Source organism: Candoia aspera, chromosome 7 (assembly GCF_035149785.1).
Source record: "Candoia aspera isolate rCanAsp1 chromosome 7, rCanAsp1.hap2, whole genome shotgun sequence".
Classification (NCBI taxonomy): Eukaryota; Metazoa; Chordata; class Lepidosauria; order Squamata; family Boidae; genus Candoia; species Candoia aspera.
In genome coordinates this window covers 17623606-17638859 of record NC_086159.1, presented here as the reverse complement: position 1 = coordinate 17638859, position 15254 = coordinate 17623606, and the positions used below count along the sequence as shown (strand labels likewise).

At 38.5% G+C, this 15254-nt stretch overlaps 1 protein-coding gene across 7 annotated transcripts in view; it reads left to right on the top strand.

Moving 5' to 3' along the window:
• Positions 1–13603: 13603 nt before the first annotated feature.
• CAPRIN2 (caprin family member 2) overlaps positions 13604–15254 on the top strand; it is a 48928-nt gene continuing 47277 nt past the window's right edge. For 6 of the 7 annotated variants that reach the window (XM_063308174.1, XM_063308175.1, XM_063308172.1 and 3 more), the window contains exons 1-2: positions 13605–13890; positions 14831–14893. In XM_063308174.1, the coding sequence (XP_063164244.1) occupies positions 13639–13890; positions 14831–14893 (315 nt within the window). In that variant the 5' untranslated portion in view covers positions 13605–13638. Of the gene's footprint in view, positions 13891–14830; positions 14894–15254 lie in introns of all 7 variants that reach the window. The other variant, XM_063308176.1, reaches the window with a different exon arrangement.

Sequence of the window (15254 nt, the reverse complement as noted above, 5' to 3'; positions counted from 1 at the left end):
TAGCCATAGTAAATGTCACTCATACTTATTAAATCTTGGTCCCAGCTGCTGCCCCTCCTGTAATTCTTATTTTCCCCTCCTTGTCCAGAAGTGCCTCCAGCTGTTGTAGCTACTCCTTTGCCCCATCTCCCAATAGAGAGCTGCCTAGTTAACAGCCCTAATGATTATCCCTGATGTGACATTAATATCTCATGTGTCTCAAAATCTCCTTGAAAAACAGTTTCCCCCCAACATCTCTACGTGAGCCTCTTTAGTGGCTCCAAGTCTCTACACGTCCCACCTCTGAGAAGGAACGTACTTCCAGAGACACTGTTGCTGTAGCAATTATTGTAAAATTTAGTAAGGGTCTTTGTTTAAGTCAGAGTTGCTTCAGAAATAGGGTAAACTGAAGCAGCATGATTCCTGCATTTTGTTTTGTTTGTTTTTAAAATTGAAGCTCTGATTACCCAAGAACAGCTTTCTGTTAAACATGGATAATAGGTGTTTGCCTACTTTTTGGGATCAAAGTAATGGCTTCCCCACAAGGGTTCTGCTGCTTTATTACTTCATTTGAATAGCATGAGAATTTTGACTTGATTCTGCAGTGCACTGTTGTGAATGTGCCTGTTTTTTTTTTTAACTAAACCATGAAATCTTAGTTGTGCTATGTCAGACAAATATGAATATGAAATACTGTCTTCCTACTTTTATAGGGTACCCTTGCCTTTCTTCTATCCCTACCCCCTTTTGTAAATAGGAGACTTACTCTAAAGGGAGGATAAAATAGTTTTTTTTCCCCCAGACTGACCTAATGCCTTGGCAGTTTTGCTGGGTTGATAAACTCTGAAGGATGCATGTAGGCATCTTGGTCATCTTCTTTTGGTTTCTTGGTTGATGCTTATTTTAGCCAATATTGGTCAACATTTCTGTGCATTTACAATTACAGTATGAATTATATGTAACTATACTATGGATCATCTCTTCTACTTCTGTATTTATTTATTTATTACTACTACAGCAGATTATTCCTCCCTCTCCCTCTTCCTCCTTGAGTAGTAATGCAAGATGAATTGTATGTAGTTATGCACTTTGTATCAATGTAGTAGAAATCTATGGAATCTGTTTTTATACTTTTTATATTGTTCATACACTTGTAATCCAAGCTTTTTTTTTAAACTAGGGTAACAAGCAAATAAATAAATGAATAAATAAATAGACTTATTTAGGGGGAAAAGGGCATATTGTATTCTTTCCTGTTCTTGACTTTATTGATCTCATCTTTGAATAGGTGCCAGCTATTCTGAAGAGTAAGTAGAAGGCACAGGAGAGTTATGATTGAGCTTACTGAGAATTATCCTTGAAGGTATTGTATTTTCTTTAGAAGATGGACTGAACAATGCATTCATTCATAGAGTGGAGGGTTGAATATTTCTGGTACAAAAAGGAAGTTGGGGGGGGTTCAGAATTTTCCAAGAGATACTCTTGAAATATCAGGCAATTAATTAACAATCTTGATGGCTATTTATAGTACTAAATTCAGAATTGTAGGCAACAGGTGTTAAATAATTTTAGGGTAAACAGTAGAAGAGGGTGGTTGCTGTGTTGTTGATATCCGTCAGGTTCCTGAATGCATCTGGTCACTGGGACTCTGAATGTTGGAATAGTCAGTCTATTGGCCAGCTTCAGGGCTTTTCTTAAGTTCTTGTTTGCCTTTATAATTTTTTGTGCAGAAATCCTGTACACTGATGTTGGCAACTATTTTGGCATAAAGAGCTGCTGTTTGGGAGTAATATTAATCAACCACTCAGAACATAGTGAAATCAATATTATACGCTGTAAGAGCATCAGTTAGGAATCACAGGATTGGAAGAGAGACACATGCCCTGCTCAGTGCAGGAATTGAAATTAAAATATCCTTGACAAGTGTCTACACAACCTCTGTGTGAATATATCCAATACAGATGTGGCCACCAACTCTTGGTATTCAAATTGCTATTCTAATTCAGACATTATGATACCATGAAGTCAAACATGGATGTGGACGGTATTTTTGCTCTGATTCTGAAATGAAGCTACAGTTTTGCAGTCCATTTTCTCTGATCATGACAAAAATTGGGGATGGAAACTTGTAACTTATTCCTGATTTCAGTTTTATTTTTATTAGTAGAAATTGAACACCTTTTGACTGACCAGGAATACCTTTCGCATGTAAGGACTGAGCTTCTGTTCGTCTTCCTTATCTGGTGAATTGCCAGTACCAGACATTGATTTAGAACTTGAATTGCTTCCTTAGATGTTATGGGGGAAAAGAGTAGTGGATGCTGTTTCCACTGAATACAAACATTGCAAGCAACTTCTGCTAGCAATTTTATGTATGAACCATTGATACATGTATCACACAAGTCCCTCAATCCTGAATTGGTTTCCTCAAGGAATACTGGAATTACCAAAAATCAGGGCTGTGAAATTTTTTTGTAGGCTACAATGGAAGAACAATTACTTAGCAACACTAGATATCATCTGTGTGGAGACATCCTTCTTTTAATAAAACTCGGACAGTTCTGATCTGGCTGCTAAGCTTTCTTGCATCATTTCACTTTCTATGCATGTCCTTGCTGTTTTTCCTGTGATGTTATTTGGGGGAAAACAATGATTCTAGGACTTAGGACTAAGTCTAATAGGGGCTACCAATTCATGTGCTGCATTTTCAAAACAGTGCCATTGTTCTCTAATTGAAGAATTGTTCCTGGCATCGCTAGCAAGATCTCCTGCCAAACTTACAATGGCTCACAGAACAAGCAGATTCAAATATTTAGCCCTATTGTATCTAGCTGCTCGTTTCCTAAAACTACCTATTCGCAGTTATTTCAGTTCAGAGCTTAACCTTTCACTGATTCAATTGCAGTATCAGTTAATTTATATGTAAATATGGAGAAGTGGAAAAATATGAAGTAGATGCAGCTAAAATTCTGTACATCAGGTTCTGTTGTCAGAAGATTAAACGGCTGTATGCATCTACCCAACAAGGTGGTGATAACTGTTCAGACCTAATTAGTATTTGGATGGGAGACAATCAGGTGTAGGCTAGACTGAGAAGCTGAGGCTACACTGGAGTTTTTAATATGATTTGGAATCTGATGATTGTCAAGGACCACCAGATGGAGCAGTTTGCCTAAGAAATTCCAACTGTCTCAGGGTACTGTCATCACACAATTAGAAAATATATAGAAAACAATATTAAATGTATCTGTGTTTAGCTGCATTTTAATTTAAATTGAAGCATTTTACCTGGCTCCACCTATAACCCCTGACAAGCCATTTGAAGATTAAGACCTACAACCTGAAATAAAAGCAGCCTTCTGTGCTAAAAGAAATAGATGCTATTCTCTTAGCAAGTATCATATTCCGTAATTTGTATATGCTTAGTCCTTAAGGCTTTTGAAGCTCTAGATAAAATAAATGCAATATTCCTGAAGTATTCCCACCCCTATTTAAAACCACGTTAAATCTCTGGCAAGCCATCCTGTATAATGAAAATGATGACAATTACTCCAGTTGTGTAAAGACTTTGGTGCTTATAATTCCCATATAACTTCAGCCTGGGGAAGGCTGATATATACACTACAAGAGTGGAATACAAATGTTTATATAACCAACCAAAGAACTGCATAGCATTCAGAAACATACAGCTGTCATTCAGTGTGATTATCTGTCTCTAATAAAGTAAAACAGTATAAAAACAGTGATAAGTTATTTAATTGCATAATTAAAAATAAATCTTATTCATACTATTACTCTCTGATCAAAGGGACGCGGTGGCGCTGCGGGTTAAACCGCTGAGCTGCCGATCGGAAGGTTGGCGGTTCGAAACCGCGCGGCGGGGTGAGCTCCCGTTGCTAGTCCCAGCTCCTGCTCACCTAGCAGTTCGAAAACATGCAAATGTGAGTAGATCAATAGGTACCGCTTCGGCAGGAAGGTAACGGCGTTCCGTGTCGTCATGCTGGCCACATGACCTGGAAGTGTCCTATGGACAAAGCCGGCTCTAAGGCTTAGAAACAGAGATGAGCACCGCCCCCTAGAGTCGGACACGACTGGACTTTACGTCAAGGGAAACCTTTACCTTTACCTTACTCTCTGATCATATATTTGTTTTCCCAATTTCTCCAGTAGTTCCATCATACCATGGTCAATGCTATCAAAAGCTGCCAAGAGATCAAAAAATATCAACAGGGTTGCACTCTGTCCCTCTCTGCCATTAGGGTGACTAAAACCAGCTCTGTGCAAAAGTACTTTCCTCTAACAGCTGTGATATTGCAATGACAGAGATAAAGGGAGGGGCATATTAGTGCTTAAAGGGTCAGCTATGCTATGCAAATCCCATTTGATAGATTTCTCCTCCCACATAATGCCTTGTAATGGCAAATACATATATTATTGGGACAATTTGTTTTAGGATTGTCTGGATTATAAATCCTGCCTTTCATTTAATTTTCAAAGAGGTAGGAACATATTCATGCCCATTTTGAGAATTCAGACAGGTAAACTATCCTGTGAATCATTATTTAATGATACCCTTGTTTTCCTTAAAGACCATTCCAAAACAAAGTTTTGGCTCCACTAAGCTTCATGGAATAGATACTTGGCAACCAAAAAGCCACTGCAAACCTCTTCTTAAATAACATTTAAAAAGACATTCAGGAAAAGTAGGAGGAGGAGAACATACTGTCATAAAACAATCCCACACAGCCATCTCAAGCACAAATATTTTATTTGCAGAATATTCTTAGTAATTTCACTAAGTTATTTCTGGGTAATGCCCCAATTGATTTGAAGGTTGCAGCAAAAAGCATCTTCTCCTGATAATGAATAGCCAGCGTGGTGCATTCTCCTTTCAAAAGATCCTTCTATGTTTAAGAGAGAAGGAATTAAACATGTTTTTTTCCTTCTTCTCTGTCTTGGGTTCTTCCCACACAAGCTGGACAAATTGGCCATTGTATTCACAAGCAAAGATGGAAAAAAAAAGAACCATATATTTAAATAAGACCTTGCTGCTCTCTGGCGGTTTTTCAAATACAGAAACCGGATCAATTAAGTGGTTACTAGTTACTTACTAATTATTACTTGAACATTCATTTCAACACAACCACTCAACCACTCTAAACAACAGAGATTTAGGCAAACAACCTGAGATTCAGTTCTCTAAAAAAGCACACAAACACACCTCTTTTGTGAAGGCTCGTAACATTGTATAGCAGAACTCGGTTCAACTCTCCCAGGACTAAGTGCAAGAATTTTGGGGGATTTGGAACCAATTCTAAAAAGCTACCAAAGCACATTGTTTCTTGTGCTGCTTTCTGAAACAACAGTTCTGCCCCATCTTTTACATGACATCCATTCTGATACATGAAGACGGCTACAATGTCTCTAAGATACCCAGCATCTTCAAATGTTCCTCATACTTTTTTTTTCCTTCCAGATTTCTTATGGTTGATTGCTTTCCTCTGAACATGGTCCAGTTTATCAATATCCTTCATAAAATTTAATACTGGGCACAGTATTCCAGGTGCAGTCTGACCAATGCAGAATAGAGAGGAATGATTATTTCCCTTGAACTTGACACTACACCTCAGTTGATGCAGTCTAGGAGTGCATCTTTTTTTTGCAACTGCAGCATAGTTGGCTTATGTTCAAACACCCATCAAATTCACTTTGATGGCTAAAAAAAAAAAACGATTTTACTGCCAAATAGTACTGAGCATATAGAAACGCCATTGGAAAGATCTTTACATTGTCAGTTTACAAGTTAGGATTAAGTTTCATAGGACAAGTTCGAGATGCTGACCTAGACCTGAATGGCGACTAGAACTTTTGTAAGGCAAAGACCGAAAAGATTAACAAAGGGACACTCACAGTTGTATTTTCTAATTCCTCCTGGAAAAACAATATAATGATGTTCAAGCTGTTCTTTGTGCCCCAGACAATATAGGCCTCTGTCATGCTTGTTCTGAGTAAGTGCTGGATAGTTTTGCAAATGCAGCAGCATTCAGTTTTGGCAGGCCTCCATTATACAGCAAAATAGGAAAATAGCTCCTATAAACATAAGGCGTGTAGAACAACTTTTTTTTACTATTTGACAAAGGTACATCAGACTGATAACCCTGTTCTCTGACAACTCATTCATAAAACTACACACAGTATTCATTGCTATTTGAATTTGGATGTCACAGAATAGATAAAACTGAAAATACAGTTCCTTGATCAGACAGATGGAGTGTTAAAATGTAATCCTGGATTTTTAAAAAAGTGGAAATGTGAAGGTTTGGGCCTTTAATAAGTTACCAAACTTCAGCTGAAACTCTGACTATAATTTGTGAGTATGGCAGATCTTTTCAAGATATTGGCATTTTAAACAAAAAAGATGCAGGGGTTTTGGTGTTAGCCTTCTTTAAATTTTAGACTGGCTGTGCCTAATTTAATGTGCTCTCTAGAGCCAGTGGATGCCAGCTTCCTTACTTCCCATACGGCACTGGAATTACAGGACTTAAGATCTAATACATCTACAGAGCATGAGGTAGACAACAAATAGGTGAATGTGTTTCAGCTGGTTTATTTAAATAAAAAAGCAAAATGTCTGCATTTCTTTTTTTGAAAGAATTAGATATGGTGGCAAAAGTTGCCACACTGAATATTGCCTCTTCTATGTGGGCAAAACATGTCACTATTTAGACCAGTTTTTGAGCAAAGAGAATTTTCTACTTTTGTGAAGCGGTAAAGCTTTCTTTCCTATGGTTTGCAATATATTTGAAAATAGTGGATATTCAAAGAAATTGCAATGATAGGAGAAAAAGAATCTTTTTTACCATCTCACAAAAGTACAGAATTCTTACTTTACTTCTACATATTCAAATAATGGTGAATGCAATGGTTCCAAAAAAACAAATTAATTGTAATCCCAGTAACAAAAGTGACTATCCATAGAGATTAGCAATTTGTAAGATGCTTGGAAAGATGGTCAAACTGCAAATTAGCACAATTTTCTCTATTACTGGTCTTAAGTTCAGTTACAACTTCATTAATACCTGATGCAGAACACAAATTTATAATCATTTTAGTCCAATCAATGACATCTCCATTGTATTCAAACTCATAACTCTCTTAACCAAATGGCTGCCTGGTTATGAATATTCACATATGACCTATTCATATTTACTCAAGAAAGAAAGAAAAAGAAAACAACCCACGATTTAGTTTGAGTCTCAAAAACCATAGTACAGGGGTATAGTTTTAGTGTGTTTTCCCCATCATTGTTAGAAATAGTTAACTTAGTATGGTAGCCATACTAAGTTTTTATGATAAAAAGTAAATACAACTTCTAGTCAGCCTAACCCCCTAATTCTTTTAAGACACATTTTTGTAAGGCTACAGCAGTAACAAGGGATAATTTTATTAAATGTAAGGGAAGCCACATATGAAGTTTTGGAATTTCATTAAAGACCCCAGTTCTATTTGCTTCTCCAAAAACATGTATATTATTTCAAATACTCCTAACATTTTGTGGCAGAAGCAAATCTGGATACTATAAAATATCTATACAGATGTTTGGTACACTGTATTGGTATTAAATATCCTATTTTCCTATTCCTTCATTTTAGAACACATCCAAGAGGACATATAATAAAAGATAAAGCATACGAACCTATAAAATATCAACATTATCAGTTAAATTAAACAGACTCTTACAGACAAAGGCCCAGGAAACTCATAAAATAATTATAGGCTCAGTTAAACAGGAGACTATAGCAGTGTTCACACAGCAAACTTACCTGCAAACTAGCCAAACATTTTGCATAGTATGTTATAAGCATCCCACCTATCAGGTTAGTTTAGGATTCAAAGTGTCATGCAGCTACAGTCCAGAAAACTGGGATATATGAATGAGTATTTTTTTTATTCTTTTTATGGTTTATCATGCAAACCAAAGACTAAAAGAGGTAATACACTAATCTTAGTTCTTCAACCAAGAAGAAAAGGCTGCACTCATACAACCTAACCCTTGACTAACTTAACTAGGGTTTAATCAATTGCCTTGGCACTTAAACTGGGGCACAAATTAGCCAACCCTATTTTAGATTAACACTGCAAATGTAATCTCTTTTATGTAATGTGGGAAAGGCATTTGTAGATAATCTAGGTTATGATTGCAAATAATCCTTTTTAATCAGATGCTTTCAGTGTTCATTTATTATTTTAAAGGACTAATTTGTTTACTAAATAGTTCTGTTTTTTATCTAACGATGTTATTGCTGTTACATTATTGTTGTAGGTTTGCAACCTCACATCTACTGCTCCAGGATGTTCTGTGAATGGAAGGAGGCCTCCAATTTAAAAAAAAATTAACAAAAGGGGGAAGTACCCTCCTTTTGATATATTTCAAATAACTAGAAATGTAAAAAGAGAACATTTATGATTGATAAAGTATTCTATGGACCCCATGGATACAAACATCAAAATGGAGTTATTTCTTAGCAGAAAATGACAAATGAAGGTTGCAATTTAAAATAGGATGAAAAATGAAAAAATTTCCTACAACTGAGTTACCTAAATAAACTGTTCTTTATTATGTTGTAAGCCAGCCAGTTCACTCACCATTAAAGCAACTAATCAGAACAATCTTTGATCCTGATTCCAATGAGATAGAATACCAACATATAAATGTGCTGTTGAGTGCTGCATTTTTCTGTGGCTCTTCAAATGCAAACAGATTTTCCACTAGGGCATCAACTCAAGAGGGGAATATGACTAAAGGGAGTTTCAATAGTTCTACATTTGAGGACAATCTTACCATGCTATCTTGCCCCAAAAATTCCTGAGTTCAGATTATAGACAATTAGCTGTTTAAAAAATGAGATAAATAGGAATTCTAATTAAAAAAATCTAGAACAGTGTTTCTTAAACTTTTTTCTCTCATGACTCCTTCCCACCGTTAAAAATTATGGAGGACCCCAAAAGAGCTTTTGTATGGGTTATGTTTATCAATATTTACTGTATTAAAAATTGAAATTCACACATTCACTGCCACTACCACTTCTCACAACTGTTTGATGGGATTTTAATAGTGCATTATTTTTCAACATAGGCTGGCAAATAATTCTGATTTCAAGGACTTGAGAGGATCTTGGGTGATCCCCAGGGGTCCTCGGTCCACATTTTGAGAAACACTGGTCTAGAGAAAAATGGATATAGTTCTGTGTTGCAAAAGGACTGAGTTCTGCTCTGGCACTGAAATCAAATCTGCAATGTTGAAAATTAAACCAGAGATACAATTTGTATGTTTTATATCCTTACCCTTACAGTATTATTTTACATCTAGTTCTTGTTGGTGAAAATCTTGGGTCAACTAAAAAATCTAGTACAACAAAACTAACATAAGCCAGAACTCTGCTCAAGAACATTCTAAGGTAACCAGAAGTAAAAAAAAAAATTAAGGTTTCCACACCTTTAATACTGCATAGAAGTAAATATCAACAGGTGTTGCTTGTTATTCACAATCCAAATCTATTAGACTTCACTACTCTGTGACTTAGGACCTATAATGCTAAAAAATCATGGGTGTTTTAGCAATAGCATACAGAATAGCCATCACACAATTTACAAACCACAATTTCATTCACACCTTACACTAAACAAACAAACTACAGCTGCATTTTAGCAAGATTACTGAACCGGGCAGAACCTAGATTGTCTACACTCCTCCAAGGATTACAATAAAAAACCAGCAATTAGCCAACTGAGCTTTCAGGTTATTGCAACTCTTCAGAGAAATCACTGATGACCTTCAGCTTCTGAAGAACTTTAGGTTTTCTGGAATAAGTAGAGGTATAGATTAGCAGCCACAAGGAACTGGACTTCCTTTGAGTAGAGCCCTTGGACATGAAAACTCCTCCCTTCCTGCAGGCAATCTTTTATTAACTCCTTTCAGCTGATTCCTCCATCCTTTTCTTCCTTGCTTCCCCAAGAAGTAGAAACTATGGAGGCTGGAAAGGTAGAAGTTACTTAGTCAGAAGTAGTTCTAGGTGACTTTCTACTTTCACATTTTGCAGAAAAGCTGGCATCTCCCATCTGGGGTACCACTCCATGGCTCTTAGGTAAGTATTTGTTTCTGGGGATGGGCTGCTATGTACAAACTGAAGTACGGCAGGCTTTTCTCTTTGGGTGAACTAGAGTACTATTCTTAGTTTTTCTATAGCAATCAGGATACTCACCTGGGCTGAGTTAAAAAAAATAAACTAAATTCCATAAAAACACTGAAATGAGCCAGTCCTCACATTGTAATGCTTTTTACTTTATGGTTAAATTACTCTAATAGCAACTCTACCTCTGAAATGATTGTGGACTAATAATTCTTAATATCAAAATAAAATTTAATTTTTAATTAAATTATAATTCTGATAAAAAAGCAAGTATTTGTTTTGTGGATTCATGGGCCCTGGAAAATAGTATTTGGAGAGAACACACACATTTGTATGTTAGCACCCTAATCCTTACACTTTTGAATATTCTTTGTAGTGACTACTTACACTGCTGTTTTTATATTTATATAAATATGTATATAACTGTATTTGTCAGCTTGTTCCTTGGCAAGAATATGTTACAGTTCTTTAGAGCATGTTCTCTGAAGACAAAATTTGCCTTTCAAGTTTCCTATACAGAAAAAAACTAAGCAACAATTGTACTATACCGACTGTTATAATGTATTTTCAGAACTCTTATTGTGGAGTCCTTAGTTTGGCCGTTTACTTGCAGATGTTACATTACCTGACTAGGTAATATCATCAGTGCTAGTGAGCATGGGGTTTGCTCCCTGTTTCTTTATATACAGTATCTTGCCCTGCCAGTGTTGGTGATGTGTGGTTTTCTCCTTAATAGTTCCTTGATTAAGGGATTGTTTTCTGCTCAAGCAGAAAACAATACTCTAATTAAGGAACTAAGGAGAAAACCTGATCCCCACCAACACTGGCAGGGAAAGCTACTGTATACAAACAGGCAGCAAACTGCCACTCGCTTGTGCTTGATGATGGTACCTGGTTTGGTAATGAAACCTCTGCAAGCAAACAACCAAGCTCAGAGAACACCAAGGACTCCACAGTTCAACCCTGAGCTACATATATTCTCTTCTATTGGTACTTACTATTTAGATACAAATGAGCAGAAAATTTTGTGTGTGGGAGAACCCTTAGTCTTTAGTCATCTGCCTTTCTGTAAAATATTCAGTGTAGATTAGGGCAAACAAAACAAAACCCTATACACAAGTATAAAAGTTGTTTAAAAGCAACTCCGTCTTAAACCAAGCAACTTTAAAAAGGCAACTGGAATCCTTTACGAGTAAACCCCATTAAATTCAGGGGGCTTTATTTCTGGCTACACCAATATAAGGTTACAGGATTAGGATTATCACGCCATTATTCTGAAACGGGGAAAAGAAACCTGGCCCCTGGGTGAGGGGAAATGTTGCTGACTCTGATGGAAAATATCCTAGGTTTGTAACTTTGAACGAGTAACCAAGGTCAGGGGCACAAGGGCTGCTCATTGACTGTGCAAGCCTGCTGACTTCGGTTCCTCCGCAATTTTTTTTTTCCGGTGGCACCGCCGAAAGTGGTTTCTTTTCCTTCCATGAGACGCGAGGTGAATGGCGTTGCCGGCTTTCACGCGTAACACATTCGGACGCACAGAAGGCAAAATACGAGTTGCTGGCTCATCGCTTCTGCACGCTATGTTTTGCAAACCGTTGTTCGCCGGGTTGTGCCGACCAAGCCAACGGTGGTTTCTTTCACGTGGCTTGGTGTGAGCGGGTCTATCTCCCTTTGCAACCTCCCTTTCCTCGAGTAAAACCGTATCAGAGCCGCCAGCGACTATTCCCCTGGGCGGGATTAGAACCGCGGGCGTCGTTGCCTTCTCCCTTCACCGGTTAACGGTCCGGCCGGTCACGTGAGGCGGCCCCGAATGCCTGCGAAGGCCATGCGGTTGCCGGGGTGGGACTGGGCGGCGATTGGAGAGTCGTCGGCTGACCTTCCGCGGAGGCTCCGCCCCTTTCCTCGCTCCGGGGGCGTAGGGTTTATAAGCGGGGAGGCGAGCGGGTGGCTGGGCTTGAGCGTCTTTGGCTGCTGAGGTGAGTTGCGGGAGGGCGGGATGGGCGTGAGGGACCAGTCGGGCTGGTGCCGACGGAGAGTGGAGCCTTCGGGCGCCTGTTACTGGTGGCCGAAGGATGTCGAGGGAAGCGAGACAAGCCCTGTCACGGTCTCACTCTGCGGAGGATGTCTTGGGAGCTCCGGTCCGCCAACATGGAGGGCTTAGAGCGGAGGATGACCCAGCGCTGCCTCGTCACTGGTCCCCGCCACAGCTGGCTGCGGGCACTGAAGGGTCCCGATTTTCCAGCTCTGGCAGGGACGGAACTTTACTGGCTTCTCTTTTGCCCTTACCTGCTTTTAAATAACACGGGGGGAGCTGCGAATTGTGTCTCCACCGTTTTTCCTGGGTGGGTGGGAATTAGACTGATGTTGCTGCTCCTGCTCCTTAGGAGAGCTTACCTAGGAGTAGGCTTACGAATCCCCACGGGGACTTGCTTCCAAGTCACTACAGTAGTAGACAGTGGGGCTGCAGCCCGTGGCTTCTGTTAGAGTAAGCGACTATGTTCGTTTCTCCTGTTTGGAAACAGGAAAAAAATACTAATTTGTTCATCTTTTGCTCCTTCTCTTACCACTCTATTTGATGGTGGTGTAACATTTGTGGAATGGGACTGTGGTCTTCAAAAGTTTTTCTATATATATACACACATATGCACACACACACACACGTTGTACATATATACGCAGAAGCACATACACAAAGGCACCCCAAGGTCTGTTTCTACTGCAGCATAGGGCTACCCCTTTGGAAGTTGTTTCTATTTTACCTTTATTTCAGAGATGCTGGTGCTGTGTAGCCTTGTTCTGCCTGATGTGCTGACTGGATAAGTCAGTAATAATTATTCTATGCTCCCTTGGTCACCAGAAGCCAGGAAGGAGCAGAGATTTTGCTGCTTTCCCTTCCCTCTGTCTCCCTGATAAGGTTGTTGCTGATATTTCATTTCAGATCCTGTGTTTCTAGTGCATTTGATTAAAGTCGTCTTAAATATCTCTCGAGTTTTAAAGAAAGGAGCATTTAGATGTTGAATTCTATGTGTGACGAAATACTGTGTTCTTGGCTTGGTGTGAGAGTTGAGGATGGCCCTTAGTGGATAGATGTTAGCACTATACTAGGGCAATAACAGCAAGTCAGGAGAAATTAAAGCAAGTGAAGAACATTGGTTCTTCTGGTGTTCCTCTTCAGGACTCTGACGAAGAAGCTGTAAACTCTGCAGTTCCTTAAAATTGAAATAGTCAATATCTTTGAGAATTCTAAAGTGATGCATACATTCTAAATTTAAAGCAGAAAATAGCTTGGTCCTTAAAAGTTCTGAGGTTCTGGAAACATCTCTTGCATTGCAGTGTATATTTTCCACTGAAGACACACAGCGGATTTACTCTCTCAATTGCACTCCTGTACTATTGCTGTTGCTGTAAAGATGTTGTTAGGAGGGAGCAGCTAAACCGTGCCAGTTTCTTTGCAGCCCTAGCCGTTTCAATGGTGCAGCTTTCGCAGTCCCCACTCCGCCACCCTTCGCCTTCATGCCACTCTGAGGAAGGGGAAGAGAAGAGTATGAAACCAGATAAGCAGCAGGTGACCCAGGGTCCTCGAGGGGACAACCAGCCTCCCGTGAGCCCCCTGCAGGCAGCTTTGAATTCTGCTGCCACAGCTTCTCAGGCATATGAGACTTACATTGATAATGGACTTATCTGCTTGAAACACAAGATCAGGAATATTGAGAAAAAGAAGGTAGGTATCTTTTCTAAGTTAGCAGAGTGCAAGAAATAATACTGTAAGACCACAATTGCTTAGACTATACAGCTGCCTTTGCTTTGTCTTCCTTTATAGATTTAGAAAGTAAGGTGCTTGGGGGCAGGAATCTATATTTACTGCTTATGAAAAAATAATTTGCTTTATCCATTGGCCCTGGATAAGTGTGTGTGTGGTTATTTTCCTTTGGATATTTGCCAGCTTTTAAAAGAAGGATTGAACATGTAATTTTAGGATAGCTTTGTGGCTGCAGAGGAATGAGAAGGCTTTTGAGCATGATATGGGATACATATTCATTTATGTACTGTGTCCTTTATTACACAACAGTGCCTTGTAATGGGAAGTGTAAGTCTTAAGTTATACTGAATTTCTGTGTAATTTTTAGTGCTGGCAGTATAATGAAACCTGCCTGACTGGAAATAACTTCATGCTTCATTAGTGCCTCTTCTTTCTTTCTGTTGAAGGATGGCTTTATAATACAGCTGCAAGAGATTCAAGCTTAAATGATATTAGAAAGATATAGTTGTTAACTCTCTATATTTTATCTCTAAATCAAGATAGTATTTCTAATGTTACAACATTTCTATTAACCAACAGTCCTAAAAATCTGTTTCTGTGCTCAGAGAAATGCTAGGTCATATTATCTCTGTTTGCTATCACCTTTATAGAGCTTGGACTGCAGCAATGAGGCATAAAGGATACTTTTTTTTTATTTAACTGATGCCCAGTAAAGTGTACTTAAATATCAGGTATATTTTCCAAAGGTTTCAAATTTACATTTAACCCTAGATAAAACAACATATTATAGAACATGGTAGCAATGAAGGTTGCAATTAATGATAATGTTTGTGTTGTTCAAGCTTGGCCTGTGTCTGAAGAAAAACTTGTTCATACTTGTTTGTTTGACCTGTGTTTGCAGCTCAAATTAGAAGACTACAGGGATCGGCTGAAAAGGGGGGAGGTCCTCAATCAAGATCAGTTGGTAAGGTTTCTGTTCTTATGCCTCATTTTCTTACTGTTCATAAACATATTTTTTTTACCTCCACTCTTTCCTTGATCAGTTAAATGGCACATAGTGGGAATGCCATGTGTTCATACATCTAGCTAGCTAGGCAGAATTCCTGCTTAGCTTTAGAAATTGAGTTCCATTATGTACCTTCAGGCAGTTTTCTGGGCCATATATGGAGAGAAAAAATACTAATATATTGGAAAACTGTTGGGGTAATTTTTGTTAAGACTGCAAAAACAGTCAAAAATATTGACAGCTTTACTAAATAAAATGGAATAAAGTTTTGAATGGGAGTGGAAGGCCTCTGGGAAATGAAACACGCTCCTTTCATTGA